Below are 22,808 nucleotides of genomic sequence, written 5' to 3'. Positions count from 1 at the left end.
TTGTGATTGGTTCAGTGCGTCGTGTGAAAGTTCACCGGATTGTTTTGACTTTGCAGGACAAGAGACGCGCTTTCGCTGAACTTGTGAGTGTGTAATCAAGCAGTAATAGGTTTTATTTCTAATCGATGTAGGGCTTATGAGACTGTAAGAAATATCCTCGGGAGGAGAGCCCTGGAATATTTTTGTATGATTGATCAATCATGCTCATGTGTAGACGGTGGTTGGTGTGCTCACTGAGGGGTCAGTATAGGAGCTTTAGTTTCTCAGCCTCCCGCAGGACTGTGATGCCTGCATGGGTCATCGACAAATACGGGAAAAACGAGGTGTTGCGGTTCACTAAGAACGCGGCGCTTCCGATCATCCACTATCCCAATGAAGTGATCGTGAAGGTGCACGCTGCGGGTATAAACCCCATCGACATCAGTATGCGCGGTATGTGACGATCACATCACTGACTGATATCATTGTGTTTATAGCATGTGTCATTATATTGTGTAAAATGATTGTAGGCATCTTACATGGTTCAGAAAGGTTTGTCATTTTCAGATACGACATTAGTGAGTGAGGGACAAATGACCACCATATTTCATGAATAATTTTTTTGACTTGAACTGTAGCATGCAATATCATAATTGTGAATTGCCTAGTCATTATGAGCTGTCATTAGTGGTGCTTGCTTAATATCACCATGTTACAGTCAGTTAGAATTGGTATTTTCTATGTGTTTTTGATATTTTAAATGATTTTATATATACATGTGTGTGTATGTATGTATATATGTGTGTGTGTGTGTGTGTATATATATATATAACTTTATAATTATTTTTTAAGTTTTAGTAATGCTAGTACTACAACTTAAACATTTTATTTTAGCTAGTTGTCAAGGCAACATTTCTAATTTTTGTTTTTTAAAGGCTTTTTTCCATCTAGTCATTTCATTAATTTTAAATAACAAAACACTTTCTAAAATATTTAGTTTTAGTTAACAATAACTGGTTAAATTAGCAGTTTGTTTTCCAAAAAAGCTAAATATATTCAAATGAATTATTATTCTTAAACCTTTATTATTATTCTTCTTCTTCTTATTATTTAGCTTTAGCATTTTAGTCAGAAGACCTTAGCAATGCCCTTGCAACCATCAAAAACACTAGCATCTGCAGAGCAACAAGCTTTTTGAAGAGCATGGTCAGGCACTACTTGTAGATACTACAGAAATGGTAAAAATTTAGTTGCACAGATTTAGATTTTCAGAACAATAAGATGAAATGTTTCAAGGGCACGTGCAAGGTTTTTTAAAAGGTATAGTTATTAAATCATTTATTACATAGACATTAAGTATCTACAACCAATCTCAGTGGCTCTTATGCAACTGCAGTGAATTCATCCTCAGCTTTACAGCAGTTTGCCTATATTCAAAGTCAAAAACATACCACTTCATTGTGTTATTGTGAAAGGATGAGTCACAAGGCCTGTTGGGACCAGTCTGACTTGGAAATATTTCATTTTAAAATATTCAATAAATAAATTAAAATATTTTCTGGTAAGAGTTTATAGTCCACTTAATAATATATTATTTTATGTTTCGCATAGGTGGTTATGGAGCAGCTACTATGGCCATGAAACGTGATCCACTGAACATAAACCAGACAGGCAGTGAGTTTCCTCTAATCCTGGGGCGGGATGTATCTGGAGAGATCATGGAATGTGGCCTGGATGTAAACTACTTTAAACCAGGAGATCAGGTGCTCTATTCAGTTATTATTCTATATAATATCATAACTGTGTGTATATATATATATATATATATATATATATATGTATATGTGTGTGTGGCGACCGGTGTGTCGCACAGGTGTCGCTCATCAGTAATCACGGCACCGGCCTCGCACCATCCTCCCACGGCCCTCGGCATCGTCCTGCTCGCCACAATATACAATGTCAAATAATTACCCTAAAGTCTGTTTTTCTCTGTTAGGTGTGGGCCGCTGTCCCTCCATGGAAGCAGGGCGGCCTGGCAGAGTTTGTAGTGCTTAGTGCCAATGAGGTAATATTTAATTTCATGTTTTGTTGTATAAACGGATAAAAGCATTCCTTCACATGTAGAGAACAGTACAGCAGTTTTAACACGTCACATGACAATTGTTGTCCTTTAGATAATTACATTACTCCTATCTAGAGAAGTTCATTGTTCATCTCTGTGATTTAGGTGTCTCATAAGCCCAAATCACTCAGGCATGTTGAAGCAGCATCCATCCCGTATGTGGCGGCAACGGCCTGGTCTGCCATCGTCAACACCGGTGGCCTAAACAAAGACAACTGTGCTAAGAAACGGCAAGTACTTGTTTGTTCAGGTTCATCATTCAGTTGACTGTACCACAACCGTTGCTTCTGTTGAGGCAAATGGGAGTATGTCTTCGTTTCGTCCAATTAATAGGTTCATCTCACATAGAATCATATTTTTGATATTTCCTTGTTGTGAAAAAATAATTTATGGTGAAAAATTATTTATATATATATATATATATATATATATGTGTGAATGCTCCGCCCACCTTCTCACCGTGGAATACCATCACAAAGACACCATATACAAGTAGCTCTTGCAATTTCTGCTTGTAGCAAAGCATCTTTGATGTTTATCTCACCTATATATACATATATATATATATATACAAACACACACTGAACAAAATTATAAACGCAACACTTTTGTTTTTGCCCCCATTTTTCATGAGCTGAACTCAAAGATCTAAGACTTTTTCTATGTACACAAAAGGCCTATTTCTCTCAAATATTGTTCACAAATCTGTCTAAATCTGTGTTAGTGAGCACTTCTCCTTTGCCGAGATAATCCATCCACCTCACAGGTGTTGCATATCAAGATGCTGATTAGACAGAATGATTATTGCACAGGTGTGCCTTAGGCTGGCCACAATAAAAAGCCATATATCTCTCATGACATGTCTTATGTATCTAGTTTAATCTTCTCCAGCCAATATTTGGTCTTATTTTTTCTGTTAATAATGCCCTCATCATAGTATTAACTGAATTAGCATGTACAAAAATTAGATTAGGCATCTCAAAAAAATTACAAAATGACATTAATTACCACATTGAAGCATGTATTTACAAATTTGCTACATTATTTAGCAGATCATTCTCTTTTATAGACAACTGTACTTTCAACCCTGTGATCTCAGCAACACTTAAACACAACAATGGTGATTTCAAATAATTCATACCTAATGTTTGAGGCTTTGATGAATCATAATAGATGTGCAGTTGTTTAAGACTGGCTGTAATGGATTTCTTTCCTCATACAGCGTTCTGATCCTGGGAGGATCAGGAGGAGTGGGAACTTTTGCTATACAGGTGATGATGATAATTCTTTGAATGTACGATTTTTTTTATCATTTTGCTTAATTTTACCAAAAATTTGGAAACAATTACAAATGAGTTAATAAGTCATAAAATACCTAATCATCTGTGTGTAACACCACTGTATAATTGACATTTTGATTAAGATGTTGGTTTTTACTTCTCTACAGTTGATAAAGGTCTGGGGCGCCCATGTGACTGTAACATGTTCCCAGAATGCAGAGCGGCTGGTGAGAGATCTGGGTGCTGATGATGTCGTGGACTACACTGCTGGACCGGTTGAAAAGCAACTACAGACTTTAGAAAAGTTTGTTTTTGGGCAACCAGTCAGTGATTGTTTTTTTTTTTATGGAACTTGTGATAGAAGTTGAATTTATTTCTTTTGTCTTTTTCTCTCTTTCAGGTTTGATTTGATTTTAGACAATGTTGGTGGTGAAACTGAAAAATGGGCACTAGATCTTCTGAAACCCTGGAATGGTGCTAAATATGTTACTCTAGTAACACCGTTCCTGCATAACACAGACCAACTGGGCCTAGCAGATGGAATGATGCAGTCTGGAGTCACCATAGGATGCAAAGTGCTGAAGGTAGAGACTTCTTGTCCATGTGCTGGTAAAAAACATCTAGAAATCTAGTTTCTTCTGCCACAAAGGCTGGAACTCCTCTTATTTTGTATGGTTTATCAGTTTATCAGCCACAGAGGCTGGTTTATAACCATGACCTTTCAAACAGATGCATGTGTGGGTGAATTAGCAGCTTGTATGAATCACTTAAGTTTCTTAAAATCATTGAGAGACTTAATAGGTGAAAGTAAGTGAATTTCCCTCACCCTACAAACCAGACTTGTGTTCATGTGTTCATAAATACAGTAAAACAGTAATATTGTGAAATACTATTACAAATTAAAATAACTGTTTTCTATTTTAATATATTTTAAAATGTCATTTATTCCCTGTGATGGCAAGGCTGAATTTTCAGCATCATTACTCCAGTCTTCAGAGTCATATGATCCTTCTGAAATCATTCTAATATGCGGATTTGGTGCTCAAGACACATTTCTTAGTATCAATGTTTCAAAACGGTTACGCTGTCTTTAATATTGTTGATGAATAGAAAGTACAAAAGAACAGTATTTATTTGAAATAGAAAGCTTTTGTAACAATATGTATCTTTTAGTGTTTTTTAACAATTTAATGCGTCCTTGGTGAATAAAAGTGTTCTTTTAAAACATTCTTTGTATACTGCAGTGTGTAGATTTTTTAAAAGTGTCTTTGTGGTTAGTCTGAACTCTGTACTTCCAGAGGTTCATGTTTCAGGAAATCTACATCACTGAATTTCAGCAGGAAATCGACACCCCTCTCTCTGTTTTTCTGGCATTAAACCCAAAAATATGACCCAGTGAATGGCTATGACCCATTATTGCTTTACACCACCTTGTCCTGTGGCAAGGTATATAATGATATACTGATCCAGAATGCTGGAAATGAAAGTGTAGAAGTGTCTGGAACCTAAACCTGATTACCTGACATCATTTCATTCGTTTAAGTCAAGTTATAAATGTGGAGGTAGAAGATTGTTCAGTACTAATTCTCTCTTTCTTTCTCAGCACCTCAGGAAAGGAGTGCACTATCGCTGGGGTTTCTTTGCTCCAAGTGGCCCAACGCTGGATGACATCAGCGAAATGGTTGATTCTGGAAAGGTACATCAGTCTGAGTGTATTTGATGTGTGTGAGACTCTAGCTGCGTCTGAAAGCGGAAAAATGCTGCCTCCGCAGGCAGGAAGGAAGGCAACATGCCATGTTTGAATCCAACGATCATATCACATGCTGTCTACTGACAGAAATACCGTCATCTGATTGATTTTTGAAGGCAGCATAGATGTATCCTTCGCTGCCTTTGATATCGCACTATCCTGTGCTATCCATTCCGTGACACTTAATAAAGATGGCATCTGACAGTTGCAGTGGTCAGTTACTCTGTAAATGTATGTTTTTGACCAACACTTTCCACTATTGATGTCATTTCTAGTGAGAAATTAGTATTGCAGTAATTAAGTATTTGCTTGGTTATCTCCAAAGCTCTTGTGCTTGTGTACATGATTCTCAGTTGTGGCACTTGATTAACAGCAACTGTAACTCAACTAAACATATAAATAAAATAAATAGCATCTACTTTCCCCTGCAGATTTTAACCTTTAGCTGGAAGAAAAATGATTCCATGTCAAAATAGAATGACATCTTAACTTTACCAGCAATACATCTGTAATCACAGTTGCAAATTTACCTTTGACTCTAAGTCTTTTGCTGTTTGCTTGAACACAGAAATGAGACTGAACAGTCTTTATACGCTCGAGTTATGACAACTTGACTGTTCCATGGCGGGAACAACAGTATGAAAGGCCACTACCCTCACGACAGACATCAGATATAGTAAACACTGTACTAGACATAAACACAAGACAGACGCCTCATTGTGGGATTTATGAATTTAATATCAGACATTAAAGAAGAGAAAGAAATCAAAAAGAACATTATTAAAGTTACCATTATTTGAATATATCCTTTAAACTTTAATGTTAAGCAGCATTTAAGGGAGCTTTTTCTATATTGGAAAGCATAAAAACATTTTTTTAAAGTTAGAAACTTTTAACATCCAAGTAAAAATACATAGGGACACAAAGAACAATAGACAGGAAATGTATCTAATCTTATTTCCTTTAAAGCATTGTGGTGTTGTGCCTGCATGTTCTGTTTGTTTGGTAACCAGGCATGTTTATATTTTTACTCTGAACTTCAAGATTGTGGTCAGTGAGGGTTTGTTTAGATAAGATGTTCTCCTTTAACGTTCATGATAATATAATGATATATACATTTTTTTTTTTTTAATACAAAACAATACTTGGCCCGGCTTTTGGTCTGATTTGTAAGTTACCCGTGTTGGAAGTTTAATGTATTTATTTGTTCTTTTTAGTGCTTATACTTATTGTAATTATAATGAATCAGTTAACTTTTGATAATGAGTTCAGCAGATCATATATTTTTTCCAAGGTGCCATAAACTCTTTACAGAGACAGTTCCGGGTGCAAATCGTGCTCAAGGGCATGATGAAGACAAGAACTTAAATCTTGTGTGGGTGAAACCAGCAACTATCTGTTTACCTGATCAGAGTACTAACCTCTACACCACATTGCACCCTCAACTAAACTTCTACACCCACTATGACTCTAGCATCAACTAATGTAGTACAAGCACACTTTAAAAGTTGATTTTCAGGCTTTTATATGAATTTTCAGTGAACCTATAGGTGTTATTTAAAGTTACTTTTAGTTTTAACTATTGTGATCTGTTGTGTCGTTGTAGGTCCGTCCCGTGGTGGAGGAAGTGTTCTCATTTGCTAAGGTGCCTCAAGCCTTTCAGAAAGTAGAGCAGGGTCACGCTCGTGGTAAAACTGTGGTGTCCATCACTGACGACCAGAAAGAGTGACTATGGCAACCAAAAACCTACTTTAGCTGTTAAACCTGGCACTTTTTTTAATGTCCGTTGAATTAAAAACATTTATCTAATGGCTAGTGTCTTTAATTTTGCATTACAAAATTTAAATTGTGTATATATATAGTATATAAAAAATATATATATAAAATAAGTCTTCATTATTTCAAATATATACATTGCTGTCTTATTCACAAAGAAGTTGAAAAGCCAAACAAACATTACAAATGTTTTATTCAATATGTAACAGTATATTTTGGAAATCAAGAACATAAAAACGCTACAACAGATGACTAAACATAGATATACAGAAAATGTACAAACACACAAAAAAAAAACCTATCTAAAAACTTTATAAAAGAAAATTGAGAGACAGAAAATACTCTGAAAGCAGAACAGCAGATCAAGGATCAGCTGCCTTTCCAATAAATGTGAGTATGTGAACAGGACTGATCAGCACGAATATGCTCACATGTTAAACACTGTAAAGCAACTGTAAAATAGTGTGAATAAACATTCAGTGAATTTGAATGGCATATAAATGTTGCCTTACATTCAGTGAAGTCTGTAATACCTGGAGAAAACGATCCATTTGTATTCTGATTCCTCTCAACAGAAATGGCTCATCTAGTGCAGGAGCCCTTGAAAATATGTCATTCAAAATGTGCTAATTTTACTCATGAGAGCTTAGTTCTGCAGCCAGGTTGTTTTGAACCAATAAATGTGATTAATCACTCTGTAGCCACAAGGAAATTATGTCATGACTGCTGATTGGCTATTTCAGATAGCACATGAACATGCACAAACCCTTTAACGACCATCCTGAGATGTGACGAGGAAGTTGAGATGTTATAAAAAAATAGTCTATTTAAGAGCCCACAAAAAAGAAGGCACTAGTAAAATATCTACTATACTATAAATTATTTTTTGTACGAATTACATAAATCGTAGATATTTCATTAGTCAATACGCAGCAACTCAAGAATTGGAGGAAGCTTTTTGCCCCATTAACTAACTAGCCAAACCTTGACTCTTTGTGAATACAAAAAAAAAAACCACCTAAAGTGCAGCTACATACTAATCTTAATGCTATTGCACCCCCTTTGGTAATATCATTGCATTGCAAGTGGGTCAGTTATTTTGTGTTGCCGGGTCAACAACAAAAAAGTACTAGCACAAAAGACTCTGAGTGCGTCTCATTCAGTTCCCTAGTTTCCGAGGTCATGAATCCGTATATCGTGTACACAAATTCAGGCACTGGTAAAGACAGTGAGGACCCTGGCTCACTACACAGTGAGACATTGAGGACGTTGTCATGTCTCAGGCAATAGTCATTATTGTACAACATCACTACTGGTATTTATGAACAACAGCGAAATTATATCTTAATCTGATATATTTTTAAATGTTAAAGTACATTCTTATAAATTCTTTGATTGTTACATATACGTGCACCATTTCAGCTGTAGATTACAAACATTAGCTAAATTATGCAATTCATTACCTGTCTAGCGATATAGTTTATGCTGAAATATAATTAAATAATGTTTTTTATTTTTAAAAACATCCATCTCGTGTCGTTATGTGAAGTGAGTTGCCTCGCATGATTTATGTTTTGCGCTTCAGAACTTCTGTTAGTGAGCATCGATGCTCCCTGGTTTTCATGATGCATTGTGGGACGTTTTAGGGAGCGAACGTTTCAGTGCACTGTAAGGATTTTGCGTTTGAGACCGCTTTTAAAATGGCTGACTCCCTGATCAGTGTCCTGACTACTGAACAAGGGAGCTGATTGAGACGCATCCAGTGAAACTGTGGCAGGTCTTTTTAATGTTCTTGATGTAGTCGATGAACTTCTGTTGAATGTCCAAAGACACATCACTCATTTAGAGACTGTTACAGTCAAAATAAACAAAATGACATTTAAACATTTAAAATGTTGATGGATGATTTCAAGAGATTTAGTCCCCCACACATTCTCATCTTGGGATAACAATCCATCAGTGAGAGAGACTCAGAGTAATTTTGGGGGATTTTGATTCCCATCATCTTGAAGACTCGGAACAGATCTTTTAGGGTTCCTGCTAAACATCAGGAGTAACAGAATGGGTCTCTGTTGTGACTCAAGCACTAAATGATTTCCACTGTCCATCTCTGATTGTTTTTCTGCTCATCAAAGGTGTTAAGAATCACCTGGTTTTTATCATACTGTTGGCCACCTGGATGAAGAATAGATTAAGAAGGTCAAATACCTCTCAAGATTTTAACAAGTACTAACTTTACTTCAGAAAAACATATAGTGAAACACAAAAATATTAAGCAGCACAACTGTCAACATTGATAAGACAATGTTTTTTTGAGCACCAAATCAGCATATTAGAATGATTTCTAAAGGATCATGTGACTAAAGACTGGAGTAATGTCTGCTGAAAATTCAGCTTTGCCATTACTGGAATAATTAAAATATTTTAAAATATTCAATAATAAAAAAATGTATTTTAAAACATTTTAAAAGTCTTACTGACCCCAAACTGTTGAACGGTAGTGTAAGTGTATTTTATAGATGCTTTACATTTACATTATTGCAGTGAGAAATGCAAGGTGATACACACTGTGAAATGGTTTCCGTGTGATATTAGTAGAATATCACATGGCAGGATAAGGTTCTCAGCCAATCAGAACCAGAACTAACTGTTGTATGTGTGTGTGTATATATATATGTGTGTATGTGTGTGTGTTCTATAAATGTATATGTGTGTGTGTGTTCTATAAATGTGAGTGTGAATATATAATATATACTTTTGCCTTGGCCATTTCAGTGCTAATTCAAGACTGATGAGGTATTCCACACTAAGTGACCACTAGATGGCAACACGGCTACTGCTGAGCTGACTGAAGTCAGGGTGGAGCTCAGGTTACAGTAATTTGAATCACTAACAGCCTCATTCTGAATTCAAACAAACAAAAGGAGCCAACCAGGAGTGATCTTTCATCAGAGATTACCGTTTCAGCCCAAATAAATAATTTACCCTCATCTTACTTCTAGTTTGATGTCCCTGATCTCCTTACGCTTTCCATGTAAAAAAAAATTTTTTTTTACAAATTGTTTCCTTTAAAATATTTTTATCACCAGGGCCATACATAAAATATTTTGATCAATGACTTTTCTAATTACTTGTGATGGCTGAATAAGGATTAAAAAAATTATATATATATGATAGCCGAATAAATAATTTAGTAACTTTATACTAGGCAAATCACATTGAGCATAGAACCTTTTAAATTTTATGAATTATATATTATATTTTAATTATGTTAATATTTTATTATAATACTTTTCTGAATATTATAAGCATTTAGATTGCACAGATTCTTTGCCTCTGACATGATGTTGTGGTATGTATGTGAGAGGGTCAGTGTAGTTGCCCAAGCAGATCGAGCACAGTTGCTAATAGAAATATCACACAGGTATGATGTGGCATCAGAATGTGTCATCGGTAAGAGATTATGAGCTCGTCAGTGGAGGGTGCAGTTTTATGACTGACAGACACACACACACACACGCCCTATGCATGTGAATGTTTCTCTGTTTATTTCATTCCATCCTTTGTTTTATTTCTTTTCTCTTCATTCTGTCTTTCTTCCTTTAAGCATATGCAAGTACTGACCTTTGACCTCCAGCACAAGGTCGGGCTTGAGGTTGTTGCGTATTATTCCGTCTCCCGTGATGCTCCAGAACTGATTGTCTTTGCCTGGTTCAGGTGAGACATTCAACCTGCAACCTGCCATCACCACACCTCCAGACGTCTCCACACAACAGTCCTCTACCATCTGAAGAGCAAGAGAGAAAGATGCTAGTCATGATCGGTAAACAGAGCCATAACAGAGATCACACGTGTACTCAAGTTCAGGTGGAACAGTGTTGATCGAAGTCTCGAGCACCTTGCAGCGCAGTAATCCGTTCTCGTAGACCCACATCTGCTCTGGACCACCAGATTCCTCCAGCACTTGAACCCGGAGCAGCTTTATATCATCCAGGGGTCCAGACAGAGACATCAAGCACCCTGTCTCTGCACAACGCAGCCGGAAATAAACGCGTTTCTATTGAGAAAGACAGAAGATATATGGTTGTGTTTGAATGATTAAATTAGCTACAGGAGAACTACTGTTGATAAAGATTGACTAAATCATCTTTCATAAACTCCACTAAACCGTGTATTATTAAGCTATTATGAGGATTACTGATCTCGTTCTGGATTTACTGGAGTATGTGCACATGTTGTAAATGTGTTTGCCCTGACTTCATATGTGCTGTTCCCAAATTATTAACTCTCACGCACACCTAAGAGCAAAACTATCCAACACCCCTCTGCGTCTGAACACATACATAGCAAATCATAAGTAATAATGCTTTGAGATGCTTCTGAGAACTAGCAATGTGCTAAATTACATGTTGGGTTGTCTGAACAACTAGCTGGTCATAGTTTGCCATCTCCAACTCTATAAGATGATCTCTAGTAGAGATGTGCTGGTGTTTTATACCTGTAGTAATGGACGAAGAGAGCCAATCTGCTCCCAGTTGCTGAACTTCTGCCAATCACCGATCTCACTGGGATGGAGCAGGACCTGACGACCACGGAAGTTGTTGTATTCATACAACACCCAGCTGACAACATAGGTAAATCAATTACTTTTACATTATTTTAACATCCAAATTAATCATAAATGAGACTAAATATCACTAACTTAGGTTTTTCTACATCCACATTGAAATCAGATGTGAAATCAGAACCACTCACATTCCTCCATTGACCAATAGAGAGTTGATCCGCCCAACAATGCCAGCCAAAGAAAGGTTCAAAACGCCTTCTGTCAAAACTATTTTACGCCCTCTGAAGGCAGATTTACAGAAGAGTGTGATGGAGGGTAAAGAAAACTCCTGATGTAAGACAGAGAAACAAAGAACATGTTTATTATTAATAAAAATCCAATGATTTATTCACAGAAACCTTGGTCAGATTAGGCGATGAGACTGTATTTAATATGACATGACCGAAAACAAGGCTGTCCCTGGAATTGAATATGTTCATTCAATTGTGTACCTGGGTTTAGATCCTTCAGCTAACAAAACACTGACTATACTGTATATCATAAATTCTCTAGAAATATTTCCTGTCAACATTTTCATTTTGCTCCACCACAAACATGATATATATTTTGTATATTTTTTTGACATTAGACTTTTCTACATATGGTGCAATTCATTTTTTTAAATTATTATTATTTTCAAATTCATTGTAGATATTGTTTCCAAGAGCATTGTTCTTGTTATTACAACAAATTTGCATCTCTTTTAGCCAGGTAAATGTTTAATGTTTAAATCCAAATGTTGGCAAAGGTCAACAATACATGTACATATGTACAAATACATTTGCAGTCGGACAAAATAAAATATTAATCAGACAAGCCTAGGGACTCCTGTCATCTTTCCAGTACTCACATGTCCTACACTGTGGACAGAGCTGATTTTGCAATCTGAGTTGAGTAAACCCATAGCCTCAGGATTGGGGTATTCTCCTTCCTCCAGTACATACATGTTATCAGTGAATTGTGGGCCGTCGAACACCACCCAGCTTCAAGGACAGACATGCACAGAGAAATGTATCATTATTTTGAAACACTATCCTATCCTGTTGGTTATTTTGAGAAAAGTCCTCTTGAATTTTATTTGATAGCACTGAAATGGGTTCATACCTCCCAGCCAAAACCTTGCAGGACATGGGCAGGAAGCCCTCTGTCAGGAATGCCACACTTTCATCTAAGGTCTGTACTGTTCCCTGGAACCCCAGCTCAGAGAACAACTGCATCTAAGAACCAACAAGAAGCAGAGAGTTTCATCAAAACATCACATTAATTATGCTTCAAAGAAGTTGCTTCTTAATCCAAACTAAAAATGAATCTAGTTGACTAGAATAACAAGATCTTCACACAGTTAAAATTAGGCCTGCCTGGATTCTATCCACAGAACTCCACAGAATGTCAATGCCTGTCATTCACAAGAGTGTAATGTGTAATGTCAGCTCCAATTAATTAATATCTGATTAATTCATTCAGATCTCAATCATAACATTTGCAGATTCCATGTGGACCAATAACAATTTGTGCATGTCCATTAAACTCACCTTATATCTGGACAGTCCTTCAGCCTGATTCTGAGACAGAAAAATTAAATATAAGATACCATGGGAATACAAACACCAGCATGGTTTTATTACGTAACAATGTAACTGTAACTGAAAAAATAGCGCAGATATTGAAGATAATGATTACCAAAACCACAGGCTGAAGAGACAAGATCTTGAAGTTGTGTGCTCCCCAATCCTCTGGACTGCCGTAGAGACCCTTCTCTAAAACATACAGCTCGCCTGAGAAGTGTTCCTTCTCGAATGCTATCCACCTGTTCAGTTAGATGATAGAGAATTTCACAGACAGGTTTACTTTGTAAGCCACCAGACCTGATGTAAAAACATTGCGTACGCAAAAAAAAAGGTATTGAAACGTGCGTATGCAATTTTTCATGCACATATCAGGATTTATAAAAAATAAACTTAGCCTAAATATGTGTGCACTGTCCAGACACTCAAGTCTAGACCATGCATATGCACTCTTAAACGACAGCGAAGAGTGCTAGGCGCATGATCATTGCTCTTTAAACTAAATTGCAGAACTCATGTTCTGAGAAAATATTTCTCGCGAGAACAATGATTAATGATGCATATTTTCATTTGGTGGTAGAAAGGTCCATTGGTCGGTATAAAAAGGTCAGAAGACAATACTGTACAACCACTGCTGCACGGAGGTGTGCTGTTGATGTTGTGTGAAGGCAAAAACAATTGTATCTGAAGGATAGAATTTGAAGGAAACGGTAAGATTTGCATGTTTTTTTTTTTTTTTAATCATGCACTGAGACAGACAATTGCATTTACACTGAAAAAATAAATGGGCCAATCTGTTTCCATTACAAATATACTGTATAAACATCCTAAAAATATGTTTACCTTACAGGCAAAATTGCATAAATTTGATTTGTTTAAAACAATTATACTCTTTGGCCAGTGGACAAGAATGAAAATAACTTCCCTGAAAACTATTTTATATAATTTTGCTTTAACGGATATTTTTTCTAAAACAAGACAAGGATACTAAATTATTTCTGGCAATGTAATGTGATGGCAGAAATTGCACATTTTCTTAATGTCTTGTACTGTTAAACATGGTTTAACGTGGATTGGAATATGCATGTCGAAATTATATGCAGATAAGGATATGGATAGTAAAACTAGGTGTCGTAAGCTCCATACATGGTTATTTCGGGGAGGAGACGGTAGAGATGCATACACGCAAATGCACGCGTCTTCTGCTGACTGGCAAATGCACGCGTCTTCTGCTGACTGGGTTTTATTAAGGGAATTTTGCGTTTGTGCGCAAGCACACTTTTAGGATGAAATCTACGTCAAATGTTTATATACATGAGGTCCCTAATATCTGTAATATGGACCACATTCACATCCACAAAACTCACAATTTGCCACAAATTTCACATCCAATAAGGACAATATGGACAGTTGAATGAATCAGTCTAAGACAGTAGGCAAAATGTCACTTAATAATCTTATAAAGTAAAGCACAGGCTTTAAATATACAGAAATATGTGTGACAGATACATAAAAAGACACAATGACATTGTGATTCAGTGTTAAATATGAACACTATTGTTTTACTTATCTCATAACTGATTCATTCCAGTATCATATCAAAGTCACACCCTTGATAATGATGCAGAGCTAGTGACACATGTGTTCTTGAGTTTTATGCATCTGTTTGTATGTGAACAAGAGAAGAGAGAGATGGTGGGGGGGGGGGGGGGGGTTGCCACACCTTGACTACCTCACACTCATGTGCCACTCCTTTCATGAACACTAGAGCAGGTATGAACTTAAACCATGAAACAGCTTTGTAACATACCATTTATCAGAGTTACAGAGTGAATCACGACTGCTGCATTTTAACATTCGTTTTAGATCTAGTTTATAGATCTTACAGAACTAGTTGATGGATTAACTGACAAAATCATCCTCCATTAATCATAAAATTATATATATATATATATATATATATATATATATTCACACACACTCACACACACACACACACACACACACACACACACACACACACACACACACACACACACACACACACACACACATACACACACACACACACACACACACACACACACACACACACACACACGCACACACTACTGTTCAAAAGTTTAGGGTTGGTAAGATTTTATGCTTTTGAATTTTTCAAAAATATAGAAAAAAAACTGTAATATGAAATGTGAAATATTATTATAAGTTAAAATAATTGTTTTCTATTTTTAATATATTTTAAAATGTAATTTGTTCCTATGATGGCAAAGCTGAATTTTCAGCAATTATTACTCCAGTCGTCAGTGTCACGTGATCCTTCTCAAATCATTCTAATATGCTGATTTGCTGCTCAAGAAACATTTCTTATTATCATTAAGGTTTGAAAACAGTTGTGCTGGTTAATATTATTTTTTGGAAACCATGATACCAATTTTTCAGGATTTTTTGATAAATAGAGAGTTCAAAACAACTTTTTCTTTAAATATGTTTCAATAATTAATTGTAATAATTTAAATTTTTTATATATGTCTTTACTGTCACTTTTTATTATTATAATACATCCTGACAAAAATCATACTGACCCAAAACTTTTGAACATTGGTGTATATTTGTCTGCTTTCCAAATACCTTTTGCTTCATAGAAAAGCTTGTAATGTTTTGATTCATCTTAAAGTTTGTTAGTTTGGTTAATGACTCTGAATTAGAACCAAGACTTCTAAAAATGTGAGTGGTGACTGTTACACTCTTGAATAATGAGTTAAATAATGAAAGAATTATAATTTTTGCCTGCTTTTTTTTGCCAGAGATAAAATCAGGAGTAGTTCAGTTGCCCATAAGGGCTAATAAACATTTCACTCACATATTTACAGCCATACTGAGGTCAAAGTTTTTGAAAGAAAGGAAGAAAACGAGAGAGTGATGTCTGAAGGAGGGACTTTAGATATAGATGGATCTAAATGAACAAACAGACACTCACACTCCAGAGAGGACTTCCGCTGATTGCGTCTTTATGCCAAAGCCAGTGGCGTCCATGCTGATGACAGGTTCCAGCAGGTCCACATTCATCCCTCTTTCACTGAAATCACGCTCACTGAACATTCTCACGTGAGGAGTAATGAAATCCTACAGAAGGACAAACCATGAAATGATTTACAACCTCCTTATTCCAAGAAAACATCAGTGCAAGTCAGAAAAACACAAGGCTACACATAGTATATTAATGTGAGGAGCTTATGCTGTAAATGCTTATGCTGTTTATTTAATATTAATCTTGAGCTCTTTTGTTTCAGAAATGGCCTCCGTGTACATACTGCTAACACAGGACGTATAGATTGGAGCCTGTCTTCCAGTCCACCCCAGTCAGTGAAGTCTGCATACTCTCCTTCCTCAAGAAGATACTGGCGCCCCTCAAATCCTGGAGCAGAGTATCCTACCCAGCTATGTATGAACAAAAACATGAATCACTGTCTGAGCCAGCTAAAGGCAATAAACTAGCAAGAACTTCAGAGTTTGCGACCAACAAAACCAAATCCTACAACGTCATTCTTGCTGTCAAAAAAGGAGTACACTCACAGGCCACTCAGGATATTCAATGAACAGACCGAACAGAGTCTTTTTCTCTTGGTGTTGTCAGGACTGTCAGTCTCCTCTTCTTCATTTTTCTTCTCCTCTTCCTCTGCTTCATCAAAGTTGTAAATGTCGCTTTCGATCTCTATGTACTCCCCTTGGAACATTGGATTTTCAAAGAGTACTGCCTAATTTCAGACAGAGAAAAACACTTTACAGCTTCCTGCAAAATAACTTTCAGTCAAAAACATGAAGCAACATGAACAATTTAAGCAAGTTGCAGCAGTTCAAGATATCTGTTTAGAGCATGTTTACTCAGATAAACAATTAAATAGCACAGACAGATGCAATAACGCATCCTGTTTGAACAGATCCGAACACAACATCCCAGAATATGACTAAATGAAATGCTACAGAGGTCTTATGGATGATTTATTTTCATACAGCAAAATCCATGACATGTTCAATGTTTGACTGGGGTGTGTTTATGTGTGTGCGTACATTTGTAGGCAAAATATTCTGAATTCTGGGAATTCTTCATCCAGAGTTGGTGAGGCTCTGGCAAAGCTGACTCAAGGCCTGTATATATAGCACTCAGAGCCTAGCCAGACATTAGTTCATGAATGTCAGAAACCTTAGAGGCAGTTCACGCAAACTAACCCGGCTTCCTTAGTCCATCACATAAGAAGCAGTAAAAGCTTATGGCAGAGGATAAGTAATATATAGATCTAAATCATTATGGGACCACACACCTCTGCTGTGAGATACATGTACTGATAAAGTTTTGTAGTTTCAAAGTCAGACACAATGCTGCTGCTTTTTCACGGCTCAGAAATCAAAAGAACAAATGCTGGCACGGACTGAGAAAGCAAATAACAAGCACAAATCCCACACCTGGGCATGCTAAGTCTGGTCCAGACTACCTGCATCAACAGGTACCTTTAATTCCAGGCTGTACAAAAAGTCTTTAACCAAATAAAGGTGCAAAATTTGTCTTTAGTCATTACAATTTTCTCAGTGAACTACACCTATTGGCACAATCAGTGTTCAATGAGATTTAACATGTAAGGCTCACCTTAACTTCATTGGGATTTTCCACCTTAATTTCACCCTGTGGAAATCATAAGGAACAATTTTATTTGAATCTCTGTTCATATATCTTATTAATTATAAAGATAAAATGAGTGTTGGAAAGTGAGTGGTGGTATGTAATTACCATTTTTAAGGGCCGCAGTGATCCGACAAATGGGGTGGGAAAACCCCAGTCCTGAGGGCAGGGATATACTCCTTCCTCCAAAACAGCCAAAAGACCCTGGAAACCTGGGTCACTAAAGACCAGCCATCTACAAACACACAACTTCAGTAAGAATAGATCTAACAGGTAAATAGATGTTAAAACCTGGTAAAAGATAACTTTCATGTTGTAAAATAAATACATGCCTCTTGAAGCTTTGGCAAAGAACAAACATGCCAAGGCATAAAAAAAATATTTTGAAAATGTCATCTCCAACCAACACGCAACAACAAGAAAGCAACATTCCATTCAGACACACAGTCTCTTTCTCTCGAAAAGTCTCACAACTCTAATCACTGGTCACATGCTTTAACCTCAAAACTTTCCACTTGATCATGCAGTGAGGCCAAATATGAAGCTTGTGTCCTTCATCTCTCATTTTAACTCTCAAGGTTTGCTCCCATACGCAAGATTTTTTTTTTGAAAGAAAGAAATTCATACTTTTATTCAGAAAGGAAGCATTAATTTAACAGAGATCTGATATTCTATTTGTCATATTTGTGTTTTGCATAAAACTGAAGAATATTCGGTACATCCTATAAAAAAAAATAATGATAATAATAAAATAAAAATGTGACAAGGTCTTGGAACTGATTATTTCAACATGACAACTAGACAGCTCAACAATAAACCATGAGAAAACATGAGATGAACTTGCAACAGAACACATTATTATTTTACATTTGATTATTTTATTTATTTCTACATAACTCTTCAGTATATGTTGGTGTGCCTTAAGCAGTCATTCTGAACCAGTAATCATGTTTTTGACAATTCTGCAGGGATGGGATACTTTTTTCCATTTTTATTTTATTTACTACTTAAATTATGACTACATTATTATGTAACTATTTGTCCCATTTTTATTTAAATAATATAGCACTTTTTAGAATTTTTTTAAATGCCATAAATTGTGTGACAGATAGGATCATCATTTATCATGCATATGATTAATATTTATAAACGATAAATGAATAAATAACATTAATTATAATCTATGAATTAATCTGTCTAATAACATTTACCAAAAAATTATCCGAAAAAACAAACAAAAAAACAATAGGCCTATACCTATAAAAGCACGGATTTGTCCGTCACGGTATACTGCGGTATACTACGGTATTCTGTCAGATGTCCACTGCACTGCGTGAGCAAATGAAACTGTGCAGTTCGCCTTACGTTCATTATTAGTTACTGGACAGACCCTATTTTCATATCTGGAGAGGAGGTGAGGTTTTAAAAACCGCGCATTACGCACGTTTACGGTGCATGTTCTCTAGACTATGGAAACAAAGACACTAACATGCAATCACCCGCATATGAATCTGTGGGTCCATGTAAAATACAGGACAAATCGAGTCCCTCATTGATTTGATACAGGACGCATCATTTTACCTTTAAATATGGGCTGATTCCGTATTTTACGGGATGGGTGGCAACCCTACCTGCAAGCCATCTTCTTTGGTGAGCCAAATATCTTGAAACTTGTAATTTCCAGGCATCACGTTTCAGTGGTTTCAGCCTAGTTTTGCAATGTTTCATGATGTGTCTGTGAAATGTTGAGGTACCATTGTAGTAGTTTTGTGCACGCGTGAACGTTATGTCAATGTACAACACGAAGTACCTCACGCAGGAAACAGTTAACGTTACACATAAATGCGCGTAACTAAAGTAAATCAAGCAAGCTAGTATGCATAGGCCACGAAGTGTTGGTGAAATAACACATTAACGGACCGGAGAGAATAATAAGGATTTTCTTCCAGAAAACTTCTTGCACAAAATAGATTTAAGCACTTTCAAGGACCTGTATCTATATATGTTTATTTTCAAAAACTTTCCAGGGCCTTGAATTTTTTTCATTCAAATTCACAAACTTTCAAGAATTTCAAGGAACCGTGGGAACCCTGAATAAGATATAATAATAATAATAATAATAACGTTTCTTGAACAAAAAATCAGCTGAAATTTCTGAAAAATCATGTGACTGGCGTAAAGGCTGCTGAAAATTCAGCTTTAAAATATTTGAAAATTGAAAACTTCACAATAATTGTAAAAAATTTCACAATATTACTATTTTTACTGTATTTTTTTTTATCAAATAAATGCAGCCTTTGTAAACATAAGCATCCCATATAAGCAGGCATTTTGGCATTTATTTAAGATCAGAAGCTCACTTACATCCCACTGTGGACCTTAATGGACCCAGTACTCTGAGGAATACCAAATGAACAGGTTTCTATGGTGTCATCGCAGAATGAAGACATTCGGCCCATCCCATTCAGCTCTGTGAACAGGTCTATTTTTGGTGTGCTGTAGTCCTGAGAGGAAAATATCAATGCAAATTAAAGATCCAAGCATGCACGTCAGTGCTTCATTTGCATTTTTCAATGCATATTATACTTTTTTATTTAAAGGAGCTGTATGTAAGAAATGTATTTCAATTAATCATAAAATGGCCCTGATATGTCACTAGACATTAAGAAATCATGTTCATTTCAAATACTTATATCACTGACAACAATATTCCGGCCAGGATATTGTCATTTAAAAAGTGAAGTTGCAGCCCTCAACTGATGTTGATGTTGTTATGTTGTGTTTTGGTCTGATGCGCCACCCTCCACCTATCTACCAATCAAGAAGTCAGTAGTGTTGGGGCATCCGGATTGCCAGCTCTGCTAGTTACCACAGCTGCAGCTACAAACGTGTCAGAATCAGATAAAAAAATGTATAACGTTGCGAAAAACAAAAAAAACTTGTTATGAATCCGAAATACTTTGTGACAAAGTCCGAAATAAAACAAGGATCTATATAGGAGATGCCTTTAAAAGATGGAGACGGCTGAAAACGGAGAAGAATTTCTGGACTGGTAACTAAGATTCATCTATGTTTGGCTAACTTGCACTTGATGTAAATGGACATTTCAAATATTCATGACAGTCGAACAAAGTTATGCATGTTCGTGCAAAGTAACGTTACGTTAGCTCATATGGAGGAGGTGGGTCATCAAATTGAAAAGGTAAGGAATTGTTTGGGTAATAAAAACGGCGAGTCGTCATTACTATCATTAGCAATGCATTATCAGAGCCCGTTTCTCTGTCATTATGCTGAGACGCTGAGGAAAACAACATTAGTACGCCCATTACTGTTTATCATGCAAGTTCTAAAGCCAAAAATAATAGAATGACATGTAATTTTTCAGATCACATATTTTAGCGTTATGGACGTGTACTGCAGGGTAAGTTGTAAAATACAGCTGGTCGCTTTCACTTATAGCGTCAGCTAAATGAATAGCTGTATCTTTGATATCGGTTACACACAGTGACAGAGGCACTTGTACTTACGTTAATGACAGATACCTACCGTTAGAAGTTAGACTAACAGCTACTGTTCTAACAATGTACTGTCACATACGAGAGTACATCTTTACGATTATATTTGGCTAATCCCCATTAGTAATTTTTTGCGATATATAATTACTTTGCAAAACATCTCTCATTTGAAGCATAAACATAATTAACAGAAAAAGCTTCTTGTAGCAGCCTGTATAGGTTCCTGCTGGATCCTGCAGCCTATCTGGCAACCTGGAGTCAGGGAGGAGGGGGAGGGGATACACCGCTCTACAGTAATTTGAAAGTGATTGCAGTACCAGTTTTGGCAACATTCTTACATACGGCTCCTTTGAAGAGATTCTTTGGGTAATTGTACTGATTAATCAGAGTACTGAGGTCAAGTGTTGATGCATGTGACTCATGATTTTAGACTTACCCTTAATGCAAACCTAATGGAGCCAATGACCATGGGTGCGGTTGGGAGTGGTAGGCTATTTGGCCCCATCTCCCCACTGGGCTCTGTCTCCGCCCACTCATTTGCCAAATCAACTGACCCCTCCTCCAGTGCAATGGATCGGCCCTGGAAGCCTGGCTTTTCATACAGCAGCCAGCTAACAGGACAAAACAGGAAACATTAGCAAACTTGCAATTTAAAGTGTCACGAGATTTGTCACATTCTGAACAGGAGGAAGTGATTGTTCCTTACCATCCTCTGACAACCTTTACAGAGATGAGTGGAGAAAGTTTCAGAGAGGTCGCATCCTCTACATCTCTGAACACCTCGTATGCCTCTCCTCCAAAATGAGGTTGTTGGTATATAACAATCTGCGAGCAAGAATATTTAAACACTCTCCATAAATGAGTTACACGTTTTTTTGTTGTTTTTTTTCTTGCTTATTTGAAACATGTAAGAGCAGATAATGAACTGAAAAGTAGCAATAAACTAGTTGTACTAAAATACCTACTAAATATAGTACTATAAATATTACAATTCATGATAAATTTTGTATAGATCAGTTCAGTTCTGCAATACCTTTCCAGGGCGTCTATGGAAGCCTCTGACACCTGATGTCTAGAAATCAAAAACAAATTAGTTGACATTCAAACATCATTTCCAATATAAACATAAGAAAATTATGACATGACATTACATTTTTAAAACTACTTTGAGAGATTGACTGGACCTTTGGTTTAAAAATAGTACTGCTCACTAAGGCACTGTGATCAGTGGTACCTATAAAAAAAACTGCCTAGAGGGCTTAACATTCCCCTTAAACACAGAACAACATAAATTCCACTGATAAAAGACCAGGCAGGTACAGACAACCCAAGCGGTTTCAACGGTGAAGCAACACTTCACCACATCCCTGCAGCCAATAAACTATAAACAAAGGCTTTATACACAAAATGCACTAGAGTATATAGCACATGCTGTTCACTATACTATACTATACTATACTATACTATACTAGCAAGAACTTAAAATGGGCTTTACTCAAAGGAGATTTTTTTAAACGGTGGGCATTCTGTATTAAGA

At 36.4% G+C, this 22,808-nt stretch overlaps 2 protein-coding genes across 4 annotated transcripts in view; one reads left to right on the top strand and one right to left on the bottom strand.

Annotated features, from left to right (window-relative positions):
* The first annotated feature begins 2 nt into the window (after positions 1-2).
* Positions 3-6,940, top strand: rtn4ip1 (reticulon 4 interacting protein 1). Its single transcript, XM_077239643.1, has 9 exons — positions 3-432; positions 1,591-1,742; positions 1,976-2,044; positions 2,207-2,331; positions 3,324-3,372; positions 3,549-3,685; positions 3,782-3,965; positions 4,985-5,077; positions 6,738-6,940. The coding sequence occupies exons 1-9, from the start codon at positions 201-203 to the stop codon at positions 6,858-6,860; spliced, it is 1,164 nt and encodes a 387-aa protein (XP_077095758.1). The 5' UTR covers positions 3-200; the 3' UTR covers positions 6,861-6,940.
* A 143-nt stretch (positions 6,941-7,083) lies between these two features.
* crybg1a (crystallin beta-gamma domain containing 1a) overlaps positions 7,084-22,808 on the bottom strand; it is a 51,959-nt gene continuing 36,234 nt past the window's right edge. For all 3 annotated transcript variants that reach the window (XM_077239621.1, XM_077239622.1, XM_077239623.1), the window contains 18 exons: positions 22,305-22,343; positions 21,978-22,096; positions 21,708-21,882; positions 20,121-20,260; positions 17,865-17,991; positions 17,724-17,759; positions 16,655-16,836; positions 16,393-16,519; positions 16,059-16,204; positions 13,194-13,320; positions 13,046-13,075; positions 12,618-12,730; positions 12,364-12,496; positions 11,663-11,802; positions 11,406-11,529; positions 10,806-10,964; positions 10,532-10,694; positions 7,084-9,082 (listed from right to left, as the gene is read on the bottom strand). In XM_077239621.1, the coding sequence (XP_077095736.1) occupies positions 8,994-9,082; positions 10,532-10,694; positions 10,806-10,964; positions 11,406-11,529; positions 11,663-11,802; positions 12,364-12,496; positions 12,618-12,730; positions 13,046-13,075; positions 13,194-13,320; positions 16,059-16,204; positions 16,393-16,519; positions 16,655-16,836; positions 17,724-17,759; positions 17,865-17,991; positions 20,121-20,260; positions 21,708-21,882; positions 21,978-22,096; positions 22,305-22,343 (2,169 nt within the window). In that variant the 3' untranslated portion in view covers positions 7,084-8,993. The remainder of the gene's footprint in view (positions 9,083-10,531; positions 10,695-10,805; positions 10,965-11,405; positions 11,530-11,662; positions 11,803-12,363; positions 12,497-12,617; positions 12,731-13,045; positions 13,076-13,193; positions 13,321-16,058; positions 16,205-16,392; positions 16,520-16,654; positions 16,837-17,723; positions 17,760-17,864; positions 17,992-20,120; positions 20,261-21,707; positions 21,883-21,977; positions 22,097-22,304; positions 22,344-22,808) is intronic.

The sequence above is a fragment of the Siphateles boraxobius genome, unplaced genomic scaffold (assembly GCF_051911475.1).
Source record: "Siphateles boraxobius isolate OS27281-9 unplaced genomic scaffold, OSU_SipBor_1 22, whole genome shotgun sequence".
NCBI lineage: Eukaryota > Metazoa > Chordata > Actinopteri > Cypriniformes > Leuciscidae > Siphateles > Siphateles boraxobius.
This window is presented reverse-complemented; position numbering and strand designations above follow the sequence as displayed.

What these genes read in the sequence shown, in the direction of transcription:
- rtn4ip1 (XM_077239643.1), top strand. Translation starts at nt 201, where the DNA reads ATGCTCATGTGTAGACGGTGGTTGGTGTGCTCACTGAGGGGTCAGTAT. An exon ending in CATCGACATCAGTATGCGCG is followed by an intron (nt 433 to 1,590) that starts GTATGTGACGAT and finishes TGTTTCGCATAG; the next exon opens with GTGGTTATGGAGCAGCTACT. An exon ending in TAGTGCTTAGTGCCAATGAG is followed by an intron (nt 2,045 to 2,206) that starts GTAATATTTAAT and finishes TCTGTGATTTAG; the next exon opens with GTGTCTCATAAGCCCAAATC.